The sequence below is a fragment of the Pinus tabuliformis genome, chromosome 5_1, assembly GCF_031772625.1.
Source record: "Pinus tabuliformis cultivar Carrire ecotype Pingquan chromosome 5_1, CPIR1, whole genome shotgun sequence".
In the NCBI taxonomy this organism is placed as follows: domain Eukaryota; kingdom Viridiplantae; phylum Streptophyta; class Pinopsida; order Pinales; family Pinaceae; genus Pinus; species Pinus tabuliformis.
Genome location: NC_142305.1, coordinates 936,830,530 through 936,852,086, shown reverse-complemented (window position 1 = coordinate 936,852,086; position 21,557 = coordinate 936,830,530). Strand labels below are relative to the sequence as shown.

General features: G+C 39.1%; 2 protein-coding genes across 4 annotated transcripts in view; one reads left to right on the top strand and one right to left on the bottom strand.

Moving 5' to 3' along the window:
- LOC149167861 (Phosphoglycerate mutase family protein) overlaps nt 1-21,557 on the top strand; it is a 397,884-nt gene that overhangs the window by 179,862 nt on the left and 196,465 nt on the right. The window lies entirely within an intron of this gene.
- On the bottom strand, nt 18,988-20,037 carry LOC149167862 (uncharacterized). Its single transcript, XM_089433207.1, has 2 exons — nt 19,832-20,037; nt 18,988-19,708 (listed from the first exon to the last, which is right to left on the bottom strand). Exons 1-2 carry the CDS (start codon nt 19,957-19,959, stop codon nt 19,222-19,224), a joined length of 615 nt encoding a protein of 204 aa, XP_089289333.1. The 5' UTR covers nt 19,960-20,037; the 3' UTR covers nt 18,988-19,221.

Genomic DNA, 21,557 nt, shown 5'->3' with positions numbered 1-21,557 from the left:
TCAAAAAGATATCCATTCAAAATCCAAATCATCATGTATATATAGAACATCTACTGGAATAGAAAAATCTTCTCTAACATATTAAAACTTTAAAACATAAATTTATATGCAAGAAAAAAAGCTAACTAATGACATAAATCAAATCCTAACTAAGAGTGTAGGGTTAGAAATACAATAGAAAGGATTCCCTGTGGCATCAGATGTCATCCCTGTGACACAATCTGGAACATCTGCTTGCATACAGGTAAGTCGATAGGCTGTCTATCAGATGTCCTGTGGTGAATCCTGACCCTTTTTGGCTGATGTAGATTTTCATTACTGCGTTGCATATCCTTGGCAAAATCTAGCCTTCTTCTTTTCTTGCTGGGGAGATGAGGTGAAGAAAAATGTTAGATAGGCTAGAAGAACTCAGTGACCAGTACATTATGCTCTGAAGGATGATCTTGTGGTTCAATTTCCTAATCATCGTCGGGCCTCTTTGGATTTTCAACATGGTACCTTCTTTCAACTTCCCTGTATAGCCTCAGCATTCCACCTGTTGCTGTGGGAATAATAGCATATGATAAGTCCAACTGAATACATCCACCTAAGTCAACAACAAACTTTCTTGATAGAAGCATTCCACATACATCCGACACATTTGTGATTGCTATGTCCATGGTGATGATTTTATAGGGATAATTTGCCAAGGCAACCTACAAATTTTTGACTACACCAAGGACTTCAATCTTCTTCAAATCCATAGAACAAATGTTGTGATAGGGCCTTGAAATTCTCAAAATTTAACTGGTCCATAACTTTCTTAGTCATGACATTGGTTGAGGCCCTGTAATCCAGAGTACAATTTTGAAGCAAGCGATCATTAACTTCTAAGGTAAGGAAGAAAGGCACATTATCTTCATTAGTCATGTAACAATTTAGATCCTTTAACTTAATTTCTTTGTCTTTTTTATGCATATCAGTGTTATCCTATTGAGCCATGCTTAGAGCTTTGAAGAACACTACTCTTTGAGAAGGAATCTTTAGAAGTTCTAGCACTGAGACAAAAATCTTAACACTGTTTATCCATGCAGCCCAATCAATTTTCAATCTTGATTGATAGCTTTTAGATGCAACCTGTTTATTCTGATTCTGATCCTTGCCTTTCTTTTGATAAGTATACCCTTTGCTTCTAGCAATTTCCAGAATCTGTTCCTGAGATGGAGTTTCACTATACATCTGTGTGATAGGCTCTCTGCACAACGACCTTCCTTTGAAGAACTTTGACTTACATTATTTATTTGTTCACTGGTTCCTTTATCTAGGAGCTTTCTAGTGATGGTACATGCACTTTCTTCATGAAAAATTTCACAAGGTTTGCAAAATGGAATAAGGTGATCAACGATATTAGCAGACTCAAGAGGAGTGGGAGGCCTCTGATAATTTGGAGGGTTCCTTCTTGGCCATGGATTGTTGTTATTTCCTCTATTATTATTATTATTTCTAGGCTAAATATTCTGAGTTTAATTTTGTTCCATTTGAATCAACCTAGATTGCATGGCGCTTATTTCTCTAACCTGCTCAACCCTCATTTCCTTAATCATTTGAATTAACTCCTTGTTTGGGTCATGCTCTACCTCTTTTATTTCTTTTCCTTTATTTATGATTGGACCTCTTTCAAAACCAGGAATTTCCGATTTGCCAGACGCTTTCTTATACTTTTCTAGTTCTTTGGCAATAGCTTGAGCAGTGGCTAAATTAGTCAGTTTTGCATGTCTAATTTCATAAGATGTATCAACACAAAATGCCTCAAGATATTGCTCTAATAAAGATTTGTCTGGAGGCTTATAATCCTGAGTCATTTCTTTGATAATGCCATTGAATCTTTGATTAAATTCCTCAAATGTTTCATTCTCATTCTTCTTTATGCTATTGATAGTTTTGAAAAGATATCTTCCTTCCTTTTTGTCCCCATATTTACCCTTAAATGCATTGATGGGAGCTTGCAGAGAATCAAAAGTCTTATTAGGCTTGTCTAAGTACCATTGCAATGCATCATCTTCTAATGAAAGGACAAAGAGCCCCATTCTAACTATTGGAATTTCTAAGTCTAACACGTTAGAAATTCTTCCTGCATTATCTTGTTTATTTCTCCTACTTGTTTATTACTCAACAAGTTATTTGATCATATAAATACTGAAAATAAACACAAATGCAGTCTCAACTCATATACAGATCATCAATTGAAATAATAGACAAACACACAAGAGACACCGTTATTTTTGGGCAATCGTCCCCTGAAAAACCCAACTTGGGAAAACTGGTGCAACAGTTCTGAGGGTTTTATTATTAAAGAACCTTCTTGAGTACAACTAGGGTGTCAAACTACTTCACCCAACAAAGGTTTCTATCTTGTAGTAATACCTCTCTTCGGAAGCAGATATTTAGCAAGTCTGTCCCATGAAAATACTTCCAGCACTTCTCCAAGGCTCTGCGTCAGCCCTACTAGACTCTACATAGCTCAAGAACCCCCTGCGTCAGCCCTCTGCCTCTCTGTGTCAGCTCTCTGGCCTTCTGCGTCACCCACGCAGGCCCTGCTAGCCTCTGCGCAATCCCTCTGGCCTTCTGCGTGGCTCCTACTGGCTCTGTGTAGCCTCTTCAATCACTGCGTTGACCCTTTGGCACTATCTCTGCCTCTCTAGTATGTACTTACTGCCCCTCACTGCAACTTAGATCACTTGTTTGATTTCTCTCAGCAAACCTTGCTCCAGAAAATCAAACTGACTGATCAATCTTGGTGTATCTCCAATTGACCCTCAAGTCTCCTCTTATACTTTTCCTATTGAGTCTTCAATGGCCGAGATTAAGTCTCTAATCAACGACTAAGATTAGATTTGGCTTGATCCATGTCATTTAGAACATTCTCACCCAGTTTTATATTAATACCCATTAATATTTTAATTTTCCTAAGTTTAGACTTAGGAACCCCATTAAAAATATTAATTATTTTAATATCTCTCTAACTGGGTGGAATTTCCCCAAACCATTTCTGGGTCTTGGAGATTTCATGTGCTTTAGCCTCTCCACCAATTTTCATGGCTAGAGCACATCCGATGCTACCACAAATCAACACTCCCTCTTAGTGAGGAATGTGCTTTAGTAACGCTCCACCACTGAACATCACACTGATCATCAAGCACCGGTACCTGTGCTGATGCTTGGCCTGCTGCCTAACATCCTCTGCACTGCTGCCTCCTGTACTGTTGCCCATGGCTCTTCCATTGCCACTGCTACATCTGTATTGTAGCTTCCTCTACATCCATGCTGCTGCTGGCCCTTCCTTCCAACACTGCATCTGTACTGCAACTCTCTCTCAAGTGCTGCATCATGCTACCCATAGCACTGCGACTGCTAACTGCAACTCAGTTACCGAGAAGTAAGTAACTGATCTACCCAACTACTGACATCCTTGTTAGTCCGGAAGCCTCTTGATGTTGAAGCTACCTCTGCTGCTATCCTAAGCTCCCTCTGCTGCCACTGCGCTGCTGCAAAAACCTTTGTGCCTCTCGCACTACCACAACCATCTCTGTGCCTCTTTGCACTGCTGCAACCACCTCTATGCATCTCGCACTGCTGCAACCTCCACTGCGTTGCTACAGATCCCAACACTCTAGCACTGCCTTGTCGTTCCATCCACATTTTGCTTCTACCGACATCTGTCATCTTGCTACTGTCATTCAGGGCTCTCGTAGTCAGATATGATCCAAGAGTTTAGGTATCTCAAGGATCCTGCCCCTTATCTTCTGTAGTCCTTCTAACTACAGCTCGATGTCTCCCCACCTCTTCTCTAGAGGTGCATGAGTACTCATGGCACAGTCGTCATCAGTCTCGACTTCTTTCTCCGCCTTAGCTGGAGCTGCCTTGGTGTCAGAAGCCTCTCCGTTATTCTTCTTCTTGGGACACTAGGTTGCATAATGACCCAACTCCCCAAAATGGAAGCACTTTACCTTGGAGATGTCCTTCTTCCTCTTCCCCTGCTGTCCTGCAAATGCCAGAGTCGCATCCTCCTCTTCCTCTTTCTTGATTCGACCTCCTTTGCTGTTACTTCCCGTCTTGGTCAACCGTCTGATCTCTTCTTGGCGAAGAGTTGCCCACATCTCTTCCCATCCTGGAAGATCAGCTCCGCCCAAAATGCTTTGGACAAATGTATCCCAATCCTCGGAGACTACATTCAGGGCGGTCCTCACCATGAGCTCCCGATCTAGTGTGGCTCCTATGGAAGTAAGTTGGCCTCGAATCTCTTGCAACTTGTTGAGGTATAGATCTATCTGCTAAGTTGATTCTCTAGTAGCATCTTCCTTTGCATGGAAGTGCGCTGATACGATGTCGTCAAAATATCCCACATCTCCTTTGCTGTGTTCTTCTCAGCAATATGCGGTATCACATGATCCTTGACCCTGTCAAGGATTATGCACTTTGCCTTCGCCATTGTATCCTCATACCTTTCATTATTAGCCAGGTTGACTGGAATAACCACGATTCTCAAGGCGAAGCCCTTGATGCGATGTCTATCCAGAACAGACAGGATTCTGGTCTTCTAGATGACAAAGTTGGAGGCCCCATCCAACCTATCCTAATCCCTCAGTCCGTTCATTGCCATCTCCGCTCTTCTACTAGACTCCCTCTGAGTCTCGACTTCCCTCCTGGAAGTTCTCTCCTAGACTTCCTCTGAGTCTCGATTTCCCTGCTGGAAATCTTCCTGCCAACTGTTGATCTGCTCCTCTCCGATCCTCTTTGCAACTGCAACTCGGATCTGGATTTCTTGGCTAGAAATCCCTCAATGCAACGACTCCCTCTAACTTGGTTCTGTCCTGTTAGGTACTGTTCTGTTTCGACAGTAACAACACCCCACCAGCTTCCTAATCCACAATCTGCCCACAACTCCCTAAGCCCCAACAACTGAAGAAATTGACCCTCTTAGCTTTGCGCAATCTTGGCAAGACTGAATCGCTCCTCTAGCCAACTACGTCAAGCCTACCTGGCTGAGTAGGATGATGTGGCTCTTTGTGAGCCTCTTCTTCCTCTCTCTGCCTTTGCGCTGGCCCTCTTCCTGGCTCGAAGTGATGACGCAAGCCCTTTGTGTCACTCCTTCTCTGCTGCTTCTCTACTTAGGAGCAACTCTGTCTCTCGGGACAACTGCTACTACTGCAAATGCCTTTGATTAAGATGGTGCCTTCAGTTCTGCTGTGATTTGCAATGCTCCGATACCATGTTGGAATTTCTAAGTCTAACACGTTAGGAATTTTTCCTGCATTATCTGGTTTATTTCTCCTACTTGTTTATTAGTCAACAAGTTATTTAACCATATAAATACTGAAAATAAACACAAATGCAGTCTCAACTCATATATAGATCATCAATTGAAATAATAGACAAACACACGAGGGACACCATTATTTTTGGACAATCGTCCCCAGAAAAACCCAACTTGGGAAAATTGGTGCAACAGTTCTAAGGATTTTATTATTAAACAACTTTTTTGAGTACAAATAGGGTGCCAAACTGGTTCACCCAACAGAGATTTCTATCTAGCAGAAATACCTCTCTTCGGAAGTAGATATTTAGCAAGTCTACCCCATGAAAATCCTTCCAGCACTTCTCCAAGGCTCTGCGTTAGCCCTGCTAGCCTCTGCGTAGCTCAGGAACCCCCTGTGTCAGCCCTTTGCCCCTCTGCGTCAGCTCTCTAGCCTTTTGCGTCACCCACAGAGGCCCTGCTAGCCTCTGCGCAGTCTCTCTAGCCTTCTGTGTGGCTCTTGTTGGCTCTGCGTAGTCTCCTTAATCACTGCGTTGGCCCTCTGACACTATCTCTGCCTCTCTACTATGTATTCACTGCCCCTCGCTGCAACTCAGATCACTTGTTCAATTTATCTCAGCAAACCCTGCTCCAGAAAATCGAACTGACTGATTAATCTTGGTGTATCTCCAATTGACCCTCATGCCTCCTCTTATACTTTTCCCGTTGAGTCTTCAATGGCTGAGATTAAGTCTTTAATCAACGGCTAAGATTAGATTTGGCTTGATCCATGTCATTTAGAACATTCTCACCCAGTTTTATATTAATACCCATTAATATTTTAATTTTCCTAAGTTTAGACTTAGGAACCCCATTAAAAATATTAATTATTTTAATATCTCTCTAACTGGGTGGAATTTCCCCAAACCATTTATGGGTCTTGGAGATCTCATGTGCTTTAGCCTCTCCACCAATTTTCATGGCTAGAGCACATCCGATGCTACCACAAATCAACACTAACATCTTCATTGTTGTAGGCAACAATGTGAGCATGTCTTAATAGAAAATATGTGAACTTCTTGATGTGAGCATCAACAATGGTTGCATTGTTTCCTTGAAACATAGGGATTTTATCCATACCAACATTTGGAAGATTATGAGGATACCCTTGGACATTGGCAAAGTTGCAAGGCCCGTAAATATCCATTTTATCCTGATAAACGGGATCAGGGAAAAGCAAGTGGATGTCTAGGAGGGCTTCCTGTCTGAGAAAGATTAAGTGCTTACTAGAATGTAATTTGTTTAACCGAGCTCTTAGAGCCTTTTAGGGATCGGGAGTGGGGTTAACCAAGCTACCAAGATTTCTTCTAGTATAAGCTCTTGTGAATGGATGAATAAGTGGAGTCGCCACCCAAATAGGAAAATAACCCAAACGTCCAGGTGCTAAGGTGCAAATAGAAAGCTAAAAAAGGTGTGATAAGATTGGTGAGATGTCAAAGCGCTAGAAAATGTGGTGTTTGATGGATTATGAAGATGAAAATGATTAGAAGATTAGGAAGAATGTCGTTAAAGTGCCAAGAACAAGACAAATTTATCCCCAACAACGACGCCAAAAATGTTGTTGCCTAAATTGTACAGGCAAGACGCGACAACGCTCAGGACAGGGGCTGTTGCTCTGATCCTCGCCTTCTTCATTCTAGCTGTCTTCCTACAACAAGCTATCGGGGGTAGTCCCTATGAAATGTGAAGATGGAAGACTTATTGGAAACCAATAAGTTTGGGAGACACAACTGAATGGCCTAGCAACTTGGTTGAATTAACAAGTTAAACTATTTGATTGGATTATTATGGAAGACCAATGCGTTAAATGGAATCAATTACTTGCTTAAGAAAAATTAATTACCAAGTCACCAGATGAACAGTTGTTGCTTAAGGATGCTTCACTATCCTAAATGAGATGCAAGTCCTACAATCTAGGTGAGGTGCAAGATCTCGGTTAATTTTAGATTATGTGCGTATTCTAAGTGTGCCCTTTCTCTTAACTGTTTTGAAGCTAGTCTCTAGAGTAGGTTGTGATAGAGAAACTAGGGGGAAACAAGCTGAGGTTTGGTTAATGATACATCCACTGGGTTTCTAACCACCCAATGCCTTTGATGTTGCAGAGACTGTGGCTCTGACGACTGCAAGGTCACCATGTTAACCATTAAAGAGTTTTTAGATTCCTCAAGCTAGATGAGAAGTTGGACCTATCTTTTCTATCGACCAAGCTTATGCTTGGAAGTAAATTTATTAATGCAAGTGGCTAGTCCTAGAATGCCAGTGCAAAAGATGAGTCCTCTTAAGGTGAGATTATTTAATGCTCTTAAGTACTTAATTACAATGATCTTCAATGAACAATGGAGTACTTAATACATAAATGAAAATTTCAACCACAAGAGAAAGTGCTCAAAACTCAATGGTGCCAGAAAATGTGACAAGTAATACCAATAGATAATTGCTTAAAAGACAAGATCAATGCATCTTCAAGATTATATCTATAATTTACCAATATGCCAATTAGATACACAATTAGGTCTCTGATCACAATTATGATTAAACTTGATTATGAAGCCCACAAGAGATGTAATTTAACAATGAACAATGAATGCACTTATCCAATGACAATAATGACAATGAGAAGTTAAGAGCATTAATCCACAATGTCACTTAGAAAAATTAGCCAATTAAACACTTATCCACTTGATTAGAGCACTTATGTGTAAATGCAAGAGTGTAAAAAAGATGCCAATGACTAGAGTTAAGCCCAAATTACTCCAACCATCAATGATTATGAAGTGTAAAATTTCTTTAGCCAATTTTAGAGACTTACGTGTGATCTATTATTGCTGCAACCTTGTTTTCAAAGGTCTGGAATTTTATATCAGCAGTTAAGAAATGATGTTATATGCTATAGATAAGCTAGAAAATCAGAGCATTCAACTTCCAATGATATCCAATTGATTATAAGACTGCTTGAAAACTATAGATCAGAATTTTGATGCTCAGATCAGACCTCAAAATTATGTATATCAGATTTGAAACAAATTAGAAAATTAGTGATCCAGTTGTTAATAAACCAACAAGGTGCCAAAATATTAATGCCACAATAGCTTTAATGATTAGCTAATCAATGCGAGTGATTATTTGATGATCTTTTGGTTATTATTAATGGATTTATTTGAGTTATATTACTGCATAAAGTGGCTGTAGCAAAACAAAGAGAAAAAATAAGAAGGAAAGAAGCAAACCAAGAGGCCTAGATGAAGGCTAGAGGGCTTGAGTTTTGCTTCTACTCCATGCAACCACCAAGTAAGCAAGAAAATCGTTGCAAACACAAAATGTTAGAGATGAAAAAAATGTAAACCCTTACCATAAGCCTGCAACCACAAGAAGATGCCAAGATTTGATGCCAAAACCCCACAACCAAGCCCAAAAACGCTAAGAAGGGAAAGGCCCCACAAGCTTTGCGGTTAGGACAAAAAGGCCAGTAAGGCCTACGTCTAGGGAAGAAAAGCCACAAGGGTAGCCGCTAGCCCAAATAGGCCTACAACTAGGAGGGAACACCCATTAGGGGTTGCTGCCTAGCCCTAAAGGGCTGCCGCTAGAGGGAACAACCCACAAAGGGCTGTGCCAAGGGTAAAAGGAGGGAGTTGAGGCCTCCAGGGGGTTGGATGACTCCCCTAAAGGGAGGTCGAGGCCTGCCTCTCTAAGGCTGTGACTAGCCAAGGAAGAGGGCCAAAGGCTCTAAAGGGTCACGGCAAGCCCTTAATGGGCTGCGACTCGGCTAGAAAGGATGGTTGAGGTCCCTAGGAGGGATAAAAAGGTGACATTTAGGGCAAAAAGGCAGATAGCTAGGCCTAGAAGGCCTAAATTTTATTTCGAAACCCCTGCAACACAAAAAATTTGCTAGAAAATCAGTGCAAATACGCTGGATGCTCAGCCTGAAATTGAATGTAGGCTAGATCTTGCCTTCCTAGTGTTGATTTCTGGTAGAATTGGATGTGCTCTAAACCTCAAAATTTGCAGGGAGGCTTGGACACATGTATTCCACAATAGCTAGCAATCGTTTTGGGAAATTCAACCCGGAGACAGTTTTATTAAAATAATTAATTATTTTTAATGGAGGCCTAAGTCTAAACTTAGGGAATTAAAATAATTAAAGGGTATTAATCTAAACTATGTGTGAAACATCTAGACGAAGACGAAGATCGAGTCCAAATGATCTGAGCCATTGACTAGAACCTAATCTGGGTCGTTGGTTCTCAATTGGAGGATTATAAGGACTTCGATGGGCATTTGGAAAATACACCAGGTAAATACTTAGTTACCCGAGTAAAAACGATTTTCTCACTGGTCGAAGTTCGGCAAGAGGAAATCGATTCAGAGGGAGAGTTGCAGGTGAGAAAGAGAGAGAGGGCAGCAACATCAGTCGGGAGTGCAAAAGCAGAAGACGCAGAGCAGAGAAGGGACAACGCAGAAGTTGTGACATAGAGGGACAATGTGGACGCTGACGCTGGGACGCGCAGTTCTCACGCAGAAGCTGACACAGTGAGAAGCAGAGGGGGCTACAAGTCCTCTCCTGGATCAAAATCTCACCGGGAAGTGTGAGCGAACTGTCAGTAAATTTCTCACAGAGATTTCTCTTCTATTATGCTAGTTGTATCTTGTACATGAGATTTTTGCTGAAGATTAATAAGGAAACCCTCATCTGCTGCACTGGTTTTCCCGCATTGGGTTTTCCCGGGGACATTTGTCCAAAAATAACTGTCATTATGATTGTACTTGTGCTAGTATTTTTCCTTGCATCTATTTTCCATAGTGTTTTAATTGTGAAGGCTGCAGTAGAATTTATTTCGATATTTTCCATAGAAACACTATGAATAACTTATTTTTGAATTAATAAGTATAAGAAATAATAATTTCACTGCAGTTGGATTTCTATCTAGAAATTTTCACACCTAGGCCTAGATCCGCCTCAAACAAATTTCTTGAGCAAAGTGAAGTCCACTTGCACAAATAAATCAAAGAACACAAAGAAAAAGCCCCAATATATATACAAAATGAGAAAACCCCAAAAATATTTAAAACCCCAAGTGCTGCAAAGCAAATGAGTTATAAATAATTTACAAATTATTTACAAATATACAATGTTTGCAAATAATTTTTTTTTGGAGAAATATTTTTTAAGTAATAGTAGTGGATGAATATAAGTTTCGAAAAATTTGAATATTGGCCAAAACTATCTTGGAAAATTAAAATACCATACAAAAATCTTAGAGTCGAAACATAGGCGACTCTTCCCCATAGTTTGTGAAGTTGGAGCTTGTTGTTGCTCAAATTGTACATGCACTGTGCGACAATGACTTAGGGCAGGGGCTGTCACTCTGATCCCTGCCCTCTCCATTGAAGCTATCTCCAAACAACACGCTGTGGGGGATAGTCTCTATGGAATGTGAGAATGTGAGATTTGTTGGCAACCAACAAATCTGGGAGACACAACTGAATGGCCTAGTCACTTGGTTGATTTAGCAAGTTTTAGAGATTTGATTAGATTATTGTGTGAGACCAAAGCCTTATGGAGTCAAATACTTGCTTTATACCAATTATACGTCAAATGACCGGATGAACAGTTGTTGCTTCAAGATGTGTTGCTAATCTATATGTTATGCGAGTCCTTCAACCTAGGTGAGATGCAAAGTCTTGGTTTATTTTAGTTAAATGTCTAACTAGATGTATCCCTTAATCCTTAGTTGTTTTGAGGCTAGTCTCTATGGTAAGTTGTATAGAGAAGTCAAGGTGAAGCAAGCAATGGCTTGGTTAGCGATATCTCTCTTTGGAATCTAAGTACCTGGTGCCTTCGACGCTGCAGAGACTGTGGCTCTGACGACTGCAAGGTCACCGTGTCAACTATTAGACATGTTCTATCCTTCGCAAGCTACAAGATGAAGGGTGGCCCTATCTTTCTATTAATCAGGGTTAGGCTTGGAGGTAAATTTATTAGTGCAAGACTATGCCTAAAATGCAAATGCAAGGTGATTGAGTTCTCTTATGGTGAGATTACTTATGATCTTAAGTACTTAGAAACAATTGATCTTAAGCTATGACATCATAGTACTTAACAATAAATTAATGATAATCTCAACCACAAGAGAAAGTGCTTAAATTCAACAGTATCCAATATAACTAGTAGATTATTGCTTAGGTAATAAATAAAAAAAAAGCAATATTTGCGCTCTTTAAAATTGCAATGATTCACTAATATGCCAAAGATAAAATTAGATATCTTACCATCTGCAATAGATATTCAATTTAATTATGAACAATGGATCCAATGACAATAATGGCAGTAAGAAATATTGGAGCACTTACCTTCAATGTCACTTAGAACAATTAGCCAATGCACTCAATAGACAATTTCTCAAGAGACGAGCGATTTAAATGATCAATGCTCTTTTAATAGCATTAGCAATGCCAATTAGATACTATGTATATCAATTAGATCTCCAATGCTAATGTAAAGAAACAAGTGATTGCGAAATAACAATAAATGTGAAGATGCCCAAATCCAATGTTCCTTTTAAATAACCAATTTAGATCAATCATTCAAAGAAGATATTCAACTCTTGAAATTAATTGAATTCCTTTGTCAAGTGCTTTTAGGAGTGAATTACACAATTGCAAGATTATGATTCTTTTAGATTATGAAGCTCACAAGAGACAATATGTTAGATCTCTTATTAGGAAGCAATGCAACAACTAAAACCAATAGTCAATAACAATCAAACATTACCATTGCTAACAATCCTTTCCACACTATGCTATAGAGTATTAACCAATATCACAAATGACCCTTATGCAATTTAGACATTAAAGTATCAAGAGAAAGTCGATGACAACAGTGAGTTAATATTATGCCAAATATGTCAAATCAGTCCAATACTTATCTCTTTATCTTGGTTAAATGAGAGCACTTAAGATGAAAATGCAAACAGTGAGATGCTTATGAATGCAAGAGGATAATGCATGCAAGAATGCAAATGTGGTAGCCAAGGAAGAACCAGAAAGGCAGTCTAATTAAACCACTTTGCCAACACAAGACTATAAACAATGATGCAAGGGAAATCAAGAGATGAATGCTCAATGAGTTTAGGACCTTTTCATATGCCACTGTTATATATGATCAGACTTTATGATGCCTTTAAGACCAATTTGACAGTCATCAAAACTTGAAGTATATGCCAAACAGTGATTACCCAATAGATGCAAATGACTTGTCAATGTGTTATGGTGATTTATTAGTTAGTTTAATGCCACTTTCATGTATTTTTTACCACTGTAATCAAAATGATCAGAGGCTGCAAGTAAAACAGTGATGAAAATATAGGGCTTGAGGAAGCAAACCAATGGGCTTTTAGGCCTTGAGAATGGCTAGTTTGCTTGCCCAAAATTTTTCCAATGATTTGACCTCCTGCAACCACAATTGTTAGCTCAAAAATCTCTTGAATATCTCTGCAACCACAAAGTATTAGTGACAAAAATCCAATATTTACCAAATCAGAGATAGAGGTGAAGCAAATGAGGCAAAAGTGGGGCTAGAAGAGGGAATGCTAGGGCTAGAAGGAGGCCTAGGGGCTTAGGAAAGGGAAACAGATTGAGGAAGAGACCTTGTAGGCCTACGCTAGGGTAGAAAAGGGACCGCAAGATGGAAGAAAAGGTCCAAGGGCCTAGTGGCTAAGGGAAAGAGGCCTCTAGTGCTTGCTGCAAGCCCTCCAAGGGCTGTCGCCTAGGGGAAACAACCCCTTAGGGGCTGTGACTCATTAAAATGAGGCCATGGGGCCCACGACGAACCTTGAAAAGGCTGCGGCGAGGATAGGGAAGGGAGGCTGAGGACTTCAAAAGGCTAGACGACTCCCTTGGAGGGAGGCTGAGGCCTCTAAGAGGGCCTAAAGGAAGATGGCTAGGGCTAGAAGGCCTTAAAAATTTTTGGTACCCTGCAAACAAAAAACTCTCCACACAATTGCTGTGAAAATGCTAAATGTTGGGCTTGCAAACTTAATAGAGACTAGATCTTACCCTCAAGGGCCTAGATCTAGCTCAAAACCCCAACGAAATTTTTTTCAATCACCTTGAAGCTCACCTGCACAAATGAATCAAAGAATTCCCAAAACCCCAAATATATACAAAAAATAAAAGCCCAATAGCTGCAAAACAAAAGCTAGAGATAATTTACAAATTATTTTTTTTACAAATTATTTACATAATATCTACACATATACAATGTTTTCCAAATTAAAATTTTGGAGAAATATTTTGAACAGCAGTAGTGGATAAATGCATTTTCCGAAAAATTAGAATATTGGCCACAAACCTTTCTGCAAAATTAAAATGCCATATAGAAATCCTAGAGCCCAAACATAGTGGACTCTTCTCCACAGTGTGTGAACTTGGAGCCCAAGGGCTAGTGTACCTACAAATCTCTATAATTTTTCTAAAGTAGAACTGTTAGATCATATGGTGAATCAAATCACCTAAGATAAAAATAAAATTTTACCAATAGAATGCTCTTATCATCGACAAATGAAATAACAATTTGTTAATTTTTTAGCACAATATAGGAAAGCACATAACTAGCAAATACCACAGATCAATAGAAGATGAACACCATGAACTGAACCCCAAAGTCTTTCTATTATGATACAGAAAATTTCCTAGCAGAGCAATGACTCAATACCAGTATTACAAAAATTACATTATCTAGATATTTTATTTTTGTTTAGGGTAAAAAAAATTAATTAATTGACACAAGAGGGGATTAATATTTTTTCCAACCTCAAATATTTTAGCCATGGTGTCTAACTATGAGGGACCATGCACTAAAATATTTTTTAGATAAGATATTACAATTAATTCAACCCTCAAAGGGGGAATATACCTTTACATATGAAATTACCAATTCTGTGACACAATATGATCTAGTATAGACCAAGTAGTTTGTAATAAAATAATTTATCCAAATAGCTTAAATTATTCTCAAACCACTTTTACAAAGACTCGATATAACACTAGGACTCACCTAAGACCTTGTCAATGAATTCCACCTTAGCTTTGGGGTTTAAGCTGGAGGAAAAACTCTGCCGATTATCCGTGTTTAGAAACACACATAATTCGGTGAGGTTAAAAAACCTCTTAGGATGAAATTCGTCACCAAAATCAAAGGCTTACCTAGGTGTTGTTACAAAATTAAACAATCATACTAGCATCATTTACATTATAACTTGCAAAAATTGGGTTTACAATGATAAAACATGTGCTGGCTGATGAATCTGAATTTTGAAAAAATTTCTTCATGTCTTCGCATTTTGCTTCCTTGGACTATTGACAAACATGTGGTCGACATCTGACTCCACTTGGGGACATGTTGCTTCATCGAAGGAATGTGAGAATCCAAAATCCTATATCAAGCAAACAGAAGTCCATCAAATAGATATCCATTCAAAATCCAAATCATCATATATATAGAACATCTGCTGAAATAGAAAAATTTACTTTAACAAATCAAAGTATGAAACATAAATGCATGAAATAAAACTAACTAATGACAGAATTGAAATCCTAACTATGAGTGTAGGGTTAGAAATACAATACAGAGGATGCCCAATGGCATCAAATGTCATCCTTGTGGCACAATCTGGAACACCTATTTGCTTATGGGTAAGTCAATTGGTTGTTTGTCAGAGGTCCCTTGTTGAATCCTGACCCTTTTTGGCTGATGTGAACTTTCATCACTGTGCTGCACACCCCTATTAGATTCAAACAATCTTCATTTCTTGCTCAGAAGATGAGATGAAGAAAAATGATATACAGGTTGGAAGAACTTGGTCACAACTACATTATGCTTTGAAGGATGACCCTGTAGCTCAATTCCCTGATCATCATCTGGCCTATTTTTATTTTCAACATATTATATTATTTCAAATTCCCTGTATAACTTAACCATACCACCTGCAAATGCGGGAATAGTAGCATATGATAAGTCCATCTGAATACATCTGCCCAAGTCAGTTGCAAATTTTCTAGATAAAATCATTCCCCATAGATCTGGCATATCAATAATTGCTCTGTCCATGGTGATGATTTTGTATGGATAGTTAGCAAAGCCGACCTGTAAGTCCTTAACTACACCAAGGACTTCAATTTTCTTCGAATCCATAGAGCAAATGTTGTGATAAGGCCTTTAGATTCTTAGATTTAATTGGTCCATAACCTTCTTAGTCATGACATTGATTGAAGCCCCGGAATCAAGCATAGAATGGTGGAGTAATCGATCATTAACCTCTAATGTAAGAAAGAAAGGTTGATTATCCTCATTAGTCATATAAAAATTTAGATCCTTTAACTTAATTTCTTCGTCCTTTGGATGCGTATGAACCTTATTCTGTTGAGCCACACCTAACCTTTGAGAAGGAATCTTTAGAAGTTCAAGCACTGGGACAGACATCTTAATATTGTTTATCCATGCAACCCAATCGATTTTCAATCCTGATTTATATCTCTCGGATGCAACCTGTCTATTTTGATTTGGCTCCTTGCCCTTCTTTTGATATGTATAACCTTTACTTCTAGCAATTTCCAAAATCTTCTCTTGAGACAGAGTTTCACCATACATCTGCGTGATAGGGTCCTTTTCATCACTGAAGTTATTGATGGTGAAAGATGAAGGAATCATGTTTGTGCAACGACTTTCCTTTGAAGCATTAACATTATTTATCTACTCACTGGTTCCTTCCTCTAGGAGTTTTCTAGCACATGAACTTTCCTCATGAAAACTTTCACAAGGTCTGCAAAATGGGATAGGCTGATCAACAACATTTGCAGATTCAAGAGGCGTAGGAGGTCTCTGATCATTGGGAGAATTTCTTTTTGGCCATGGATTGTTGTTACCTCTATTATTATTGTTTCTAGGTTGAACATTTTGAGCTTGATTTCCTTCCATTTGAATCAATATAGACTGCATGGCATTCATCTCTCTAGCATGCTCAATTCTCATTTCCTTAATCATCTGAGTTAACTTCTTAATTGGGTCATGCTCTACCTCCTTTATTTCTTTCCCTTTAGATTTGGTTGGACCTCTTTCAAAACCAGGAATTTCCGATTTACCAGAAGCCTTCTTATCTTTTTCTAATTCTTCAGCTATAGCCTAGGCAACAGTTAAATTAGTTGGCTTAGCATGTCTTATCTCATAAGATATGTCAACACTAAAGGCCTCAAGATATTGTTCCAACAATGTCTTGTCAGGTGGCTTATAATCCTGAATCATGTTCTTGAGAATGCCATTGAACCTGTGATTATACTCTTCAACTATTTCATTTTTATTCTTCTTGATAGAGTTTGTTACATTGAATAAATATATTCCCTCCCTTTTGTCCCCATATTTTCCTTTGAATGCACTTATGATAGCTTGCAAAGAGTCAAAAGTATTATCAGGCTTGTCTAAGAACCATTACTACACATCATCTTCTAAAGAATGGACAAAGGGCTTCATCCTAACATCTTCATGATTATATGCAATGACATGAGCATGTTTCAATAGAAAAGTTGTGAACTTCCTGATATGTGTATCAACATTGATTGCATTATTCCCTTGAAATACCAAAATCTTGTCCATAACAACATCTGGAAGGTTGTGGGGGTACTCTTGAATATTGGCAAAATTGCAAGGCCTGAAGAAATCCATGAAGGCTTGACTAACAGGGTCAGGGAAAAGCAAGTGGATATCAAGGAGGGCTTCTTGTCCGAGAAATATTAAATGCTTACTAGAATGTAATTTGTTTAACTGAGCTCTTAGAGCCTTTTCAGGATCGGGAGCAAGGTTAACCAAGCTACCAGGATTTCTTCTAGTATAAGCTCTTGTGAATGGATGAATAAGTGGAGTCGCCACCCAAACAGGAAACTAACCCAAATGTCCAAGTGCTAAGGTGCAAATAGAAAGGTGAACAAGGTGATGAGAAGATTAGTGAAGAGAGAAGATGAAAAGATGATGGGATTGGAAAGGATGATGATAAGTGTCCTAACGCCAAGGTCCAATGAATTTGTCCCTGGCAACGACGCCAAAAATGTTGTCACTCAAATTGTACAGGCATGGTGCGACAACAACTCAGGGCGGGGGCTGTCACTGTGATCCCTGTCCTCTCCATTCTAGCTGTCTCCCAACAACAGGATATGGGGGTAGTCCCTATGGAATGTGTGAATGTGATATTTGTTGACAACCAACAAATTCAGGAGACACAACTGGATGGCCTAGCCACTTGGTTGATTTAGCAAGTTTTAGAGATTAGATTAGATTATTGCGTGAGACCAGTGCCTTATGGAGTCAAATACTTGCTTTATATCAATTATACACCAAATCATTGGATGAACAATTGCTGCTTGGAGATGCTTTGCTAACCTATATGTTATGCAAGTCCTACAACCTAGGTGAGATGCAAAGTCTTGGTTTATTTTAGTTAAATTCCTAACTAGATGTATCCCTTAATCGTTAGCTGTTTTGAGGCTAGTCTCTAAAGTAAGTTGTAGAGTGAAGTCAAGGCGAAGCAAGCAATGACTTGGTTTATGATACCTCTCCTAAAATCTAACTACCTAGTGCCTCCCGTGCTGCAGAGACTGTGGCTCTGACAACTGCAAGGTCACTATATTAACTACTAGAGAGGGTCCATCCTTTGCAATCTACAAGATGAAGGGTGGACCTATCTTTTGATCAACCAAGCTTAGGCTTGGAGGTAAATTTATTAGTGCAAGACTATGCCTAAAATGCAAATGCAAGGTGATTGAGTGCTCTTAAGGAGAGATTACTTATGATCTTAAGTACTTAGTTACAATTGATCTTAAGCTATGACAACGGAGTACTTAACAGTGAATGAATGATAATCTCAACCACAAGAGAAAGTGCTTAAATTCAACAATATTCAATATAACCAGTAGCTTATTTCTTAAGTAATAAATAAAAAAACAAGATTTGTGCTCTTTAAAATTAAAACGATTCACCAATATGTCAAAGATACATTAGATATCTTATTATCCACAATAGATATTCAATTTAACCATGAATAATGGATCCAATGACAATAATGGCAATTAGAAAGATTAAAGCACTTACTTTCAATGTCACTTAGAACAACTAGCCAAGGCACTCAATAGACAATTTTTCAAGAGATAAGTGATTTAAATGACCAGTTCCCTTCTAATACCATTAGCAATGCCAAATAGATACTATGTATATCAATTAGATCTTTAATTTGAATTTTTGTACCCTGCAAACAAAAATGTCTCAACAAAATTGCTGCAGAAACGCTAAATGTTGAGCCTGCAAACTTAATAAAGACTAGATCTTACCCTCAAGGGCCTAGATCTAGCTCAAAACCCCAAAGGAATTTTTCTCAATCACCTTGAAGCTCACCTATGCAAATGAATCAAAGAATTCGCAAAACCCCAAATATATATAAAAAATAAAAACCAATAGTTGCAAAACAAAAATTAGCAATGTTGCACAAAGCGCGATCGGGATTTAATCGGCGCCGGGAAAAAAGCGGAAAAAATCGACAAAAGCGGGAAAAAAGCGGGAAAAAAGCGTTTGGCACAAAAATATTCATTTTTTTTTTTTTTTTCAATTTTTTTAATATCTAAACCATCTACAACATAAAATAAATACATTGACACATAAATATGATAAAAAAACTAATATATAAGATGTTTAATATCATTTCTAGCGCTAAAATCACACATAACATTGAATCATGTCCTGAATAGTAAGTCCTGAGTCCCAAGTCCAACTCAGCCTCAAAATATCAACAAAAAATATGATAATGTATCTCATCATGTCATAATGTCATATACAATAAAATGAAAGTCTAATCCTATTGATTTCCTCTGCCCCTCTTGCGAGAAAATGGCACAGCTTTCTCTTTCCCTCTAGATGTAGAAGCTGGTGCCTGTGCTGGTGGAAATGGCAGTGGAGTCTGACGTGCTCTAGAAGCTGAAGAACTAGTAGTAGCAGCTACAGGAGGCTTAGGTGGACGGAGACCACGTCCTCTACTGGTGGTAGTGGTAGCCCGGGTAGGCGGTGTCACCTCCTCCTCCTGCTCCTCCAACTCCTCCTCCTCCTGCTCCTGCTCCTGCTCCTGCTCCTCCTCCCCCTCCTCCTCCCCCTCATCCTGCACTAACCAATCCTCAGTGGGATCCATGAGAGGCCTCTCGGTCTCAACCCTCCATTCAGCAGTGGTGTCAATCCCATCCAATGAGATGGCTTCCGTATCAGGTGTCTTACTCTTCTCTAGTTGTCTCACCCACAATCGAAGATTGTAGTAGACATAGACCATGTCATTAAGTCTATGGGACTCCAACCTGTACAAAGTTCATGAAATAATAATTAATAATTAATATTATAAAAAAAATATTGTTTAAAACTTTAATGAATTCAAAAATTTATTTGGAAATTTGCAATATTTTAAATGTTTAAGTGTTAACCTATTGCGCTTCTTGTTGTGTATTTTTTCAAATACACTCCAATTGCGCTCACATCCCGAGGAGCTGCATGTTTGGCTGAGGATGCGTACGGCAAGATTTTGCAAAAGGGGTACTCTGCCACCATACATCTTCCACCATGCGTCTACAACAAAATTACAAATAAAATTTTAAATAAACATAAGAAAAAAATGGAATTTGAAGAAACAATGAAATTTGAAAGTTGAAACAAAGTTACAAAGTACATACTACAAACTATCAATGACAGCCATCTCAAAGCCAAATGTGCCACCTGACAACTTATATTGCTCAATTTGTCTAGAGATCTCCATACGTTCTTCTGGAGATCTCACCATCTTCTGGACACAGGTTAATAATCCTTCCACGACCTCAACATCAAAATTAAACCCACATGCATAAGAAAATGCAAGGTTCAGGAAAAGCCCAGCAGCATGAATGGGACGATGGAGTGTGTTGTTCCATCGCTCATCAATGACTTCCCATAGAAGGAGTTGTCTCTGAAACCCATCATCTCCCTTATCATCATAGTAGGACCGAATGGCTTCTTTGGCCCTGTCCATGGCTTCATACAAATAGCCCATTGCGGGCTTCTCACCATCAACCAACCGAAGAACCTTTACCAAAGGTTCTGTAACAGCGCACACCTCCTGCACTCCCGCCCAGAAGTCTTCCTGGTATGAAACTAGTCTGCAGACGGCCTCTCCTTCTGGTTTGCGGCTCATTGACGAAGCACGCCACTCCTCTGAAAGAAACATTCTCTTCAAATCCCACATAGAATTCAAGAGGGATTGAAGAGATATGAAACTCGTCGCAAACCGTGTAATGGCGGGGCGCACCAACTCTTTGTTGTTGGTGCATTTTCTCATCAAGCTAAGCACAGATGTGTGATTGTAAATAAATTTTGTGATGCTTTTTGATGAGTCAACAACCTCTTTGACAAAGGGAATTTTCCCTATGTCCTCTAACATCAAATCAATACAATGGGCAGCACAAGGTGTCCAAAATAAAGCAGGATGCCTGTCCATAAGCATTCTACCAGCAGCAACATAATTTGCAGCATTGTCCGTTATGACTTGGACAACATTTTCTGCACCCACCTCCAAAATAAACACATCCAGCAAATCACATAAAGTTCTTGCATCTTTGATTTGATGAGTTGCATCAACAGATTTGATAAACATAGTCCCCTTGGGACAACTAACCAAGAAGTTTATAAGGGTTCTCCCCTTTTGGTCAGTCCAACCATCTGACATAACAGTGCATCCTGTTTGTGCCCATGATGCCCAAAAATCCTCCAATCTTTGGGTGCAGTCACGCTTTTCATCTTGAAGAAGCCGGCCTCTGAAATCATGAAGAGAAGGGATTTTGTACCCCGGGCCAACACTGGCAATAGCATCAACAGTAGGTTGGAAAAATGGATTACTCCTTACAATGCTGAAAGGAATATCACTCCAGAGGAGAAATTTTGTCATCAACTTGTCAGCTTGTTCTTTTTCAGTTCTTTTTAGCATTGAACCAATAGTTGGTTGTGAACCAGGTGTGGTTCGAGGAACAAAATATGATGATGCAGCTACCGGATTGACTGACGCTGCAGTAGAACCAGTGCCACTTGGCCCACTTCCTTCAACTGACCTTTTTAGTTGCCTTTTGAGTTCTTCTTTGGCATCTCTAGTGTGCTCTAATTCTCCCAATGCTTTCATGGCTTTTT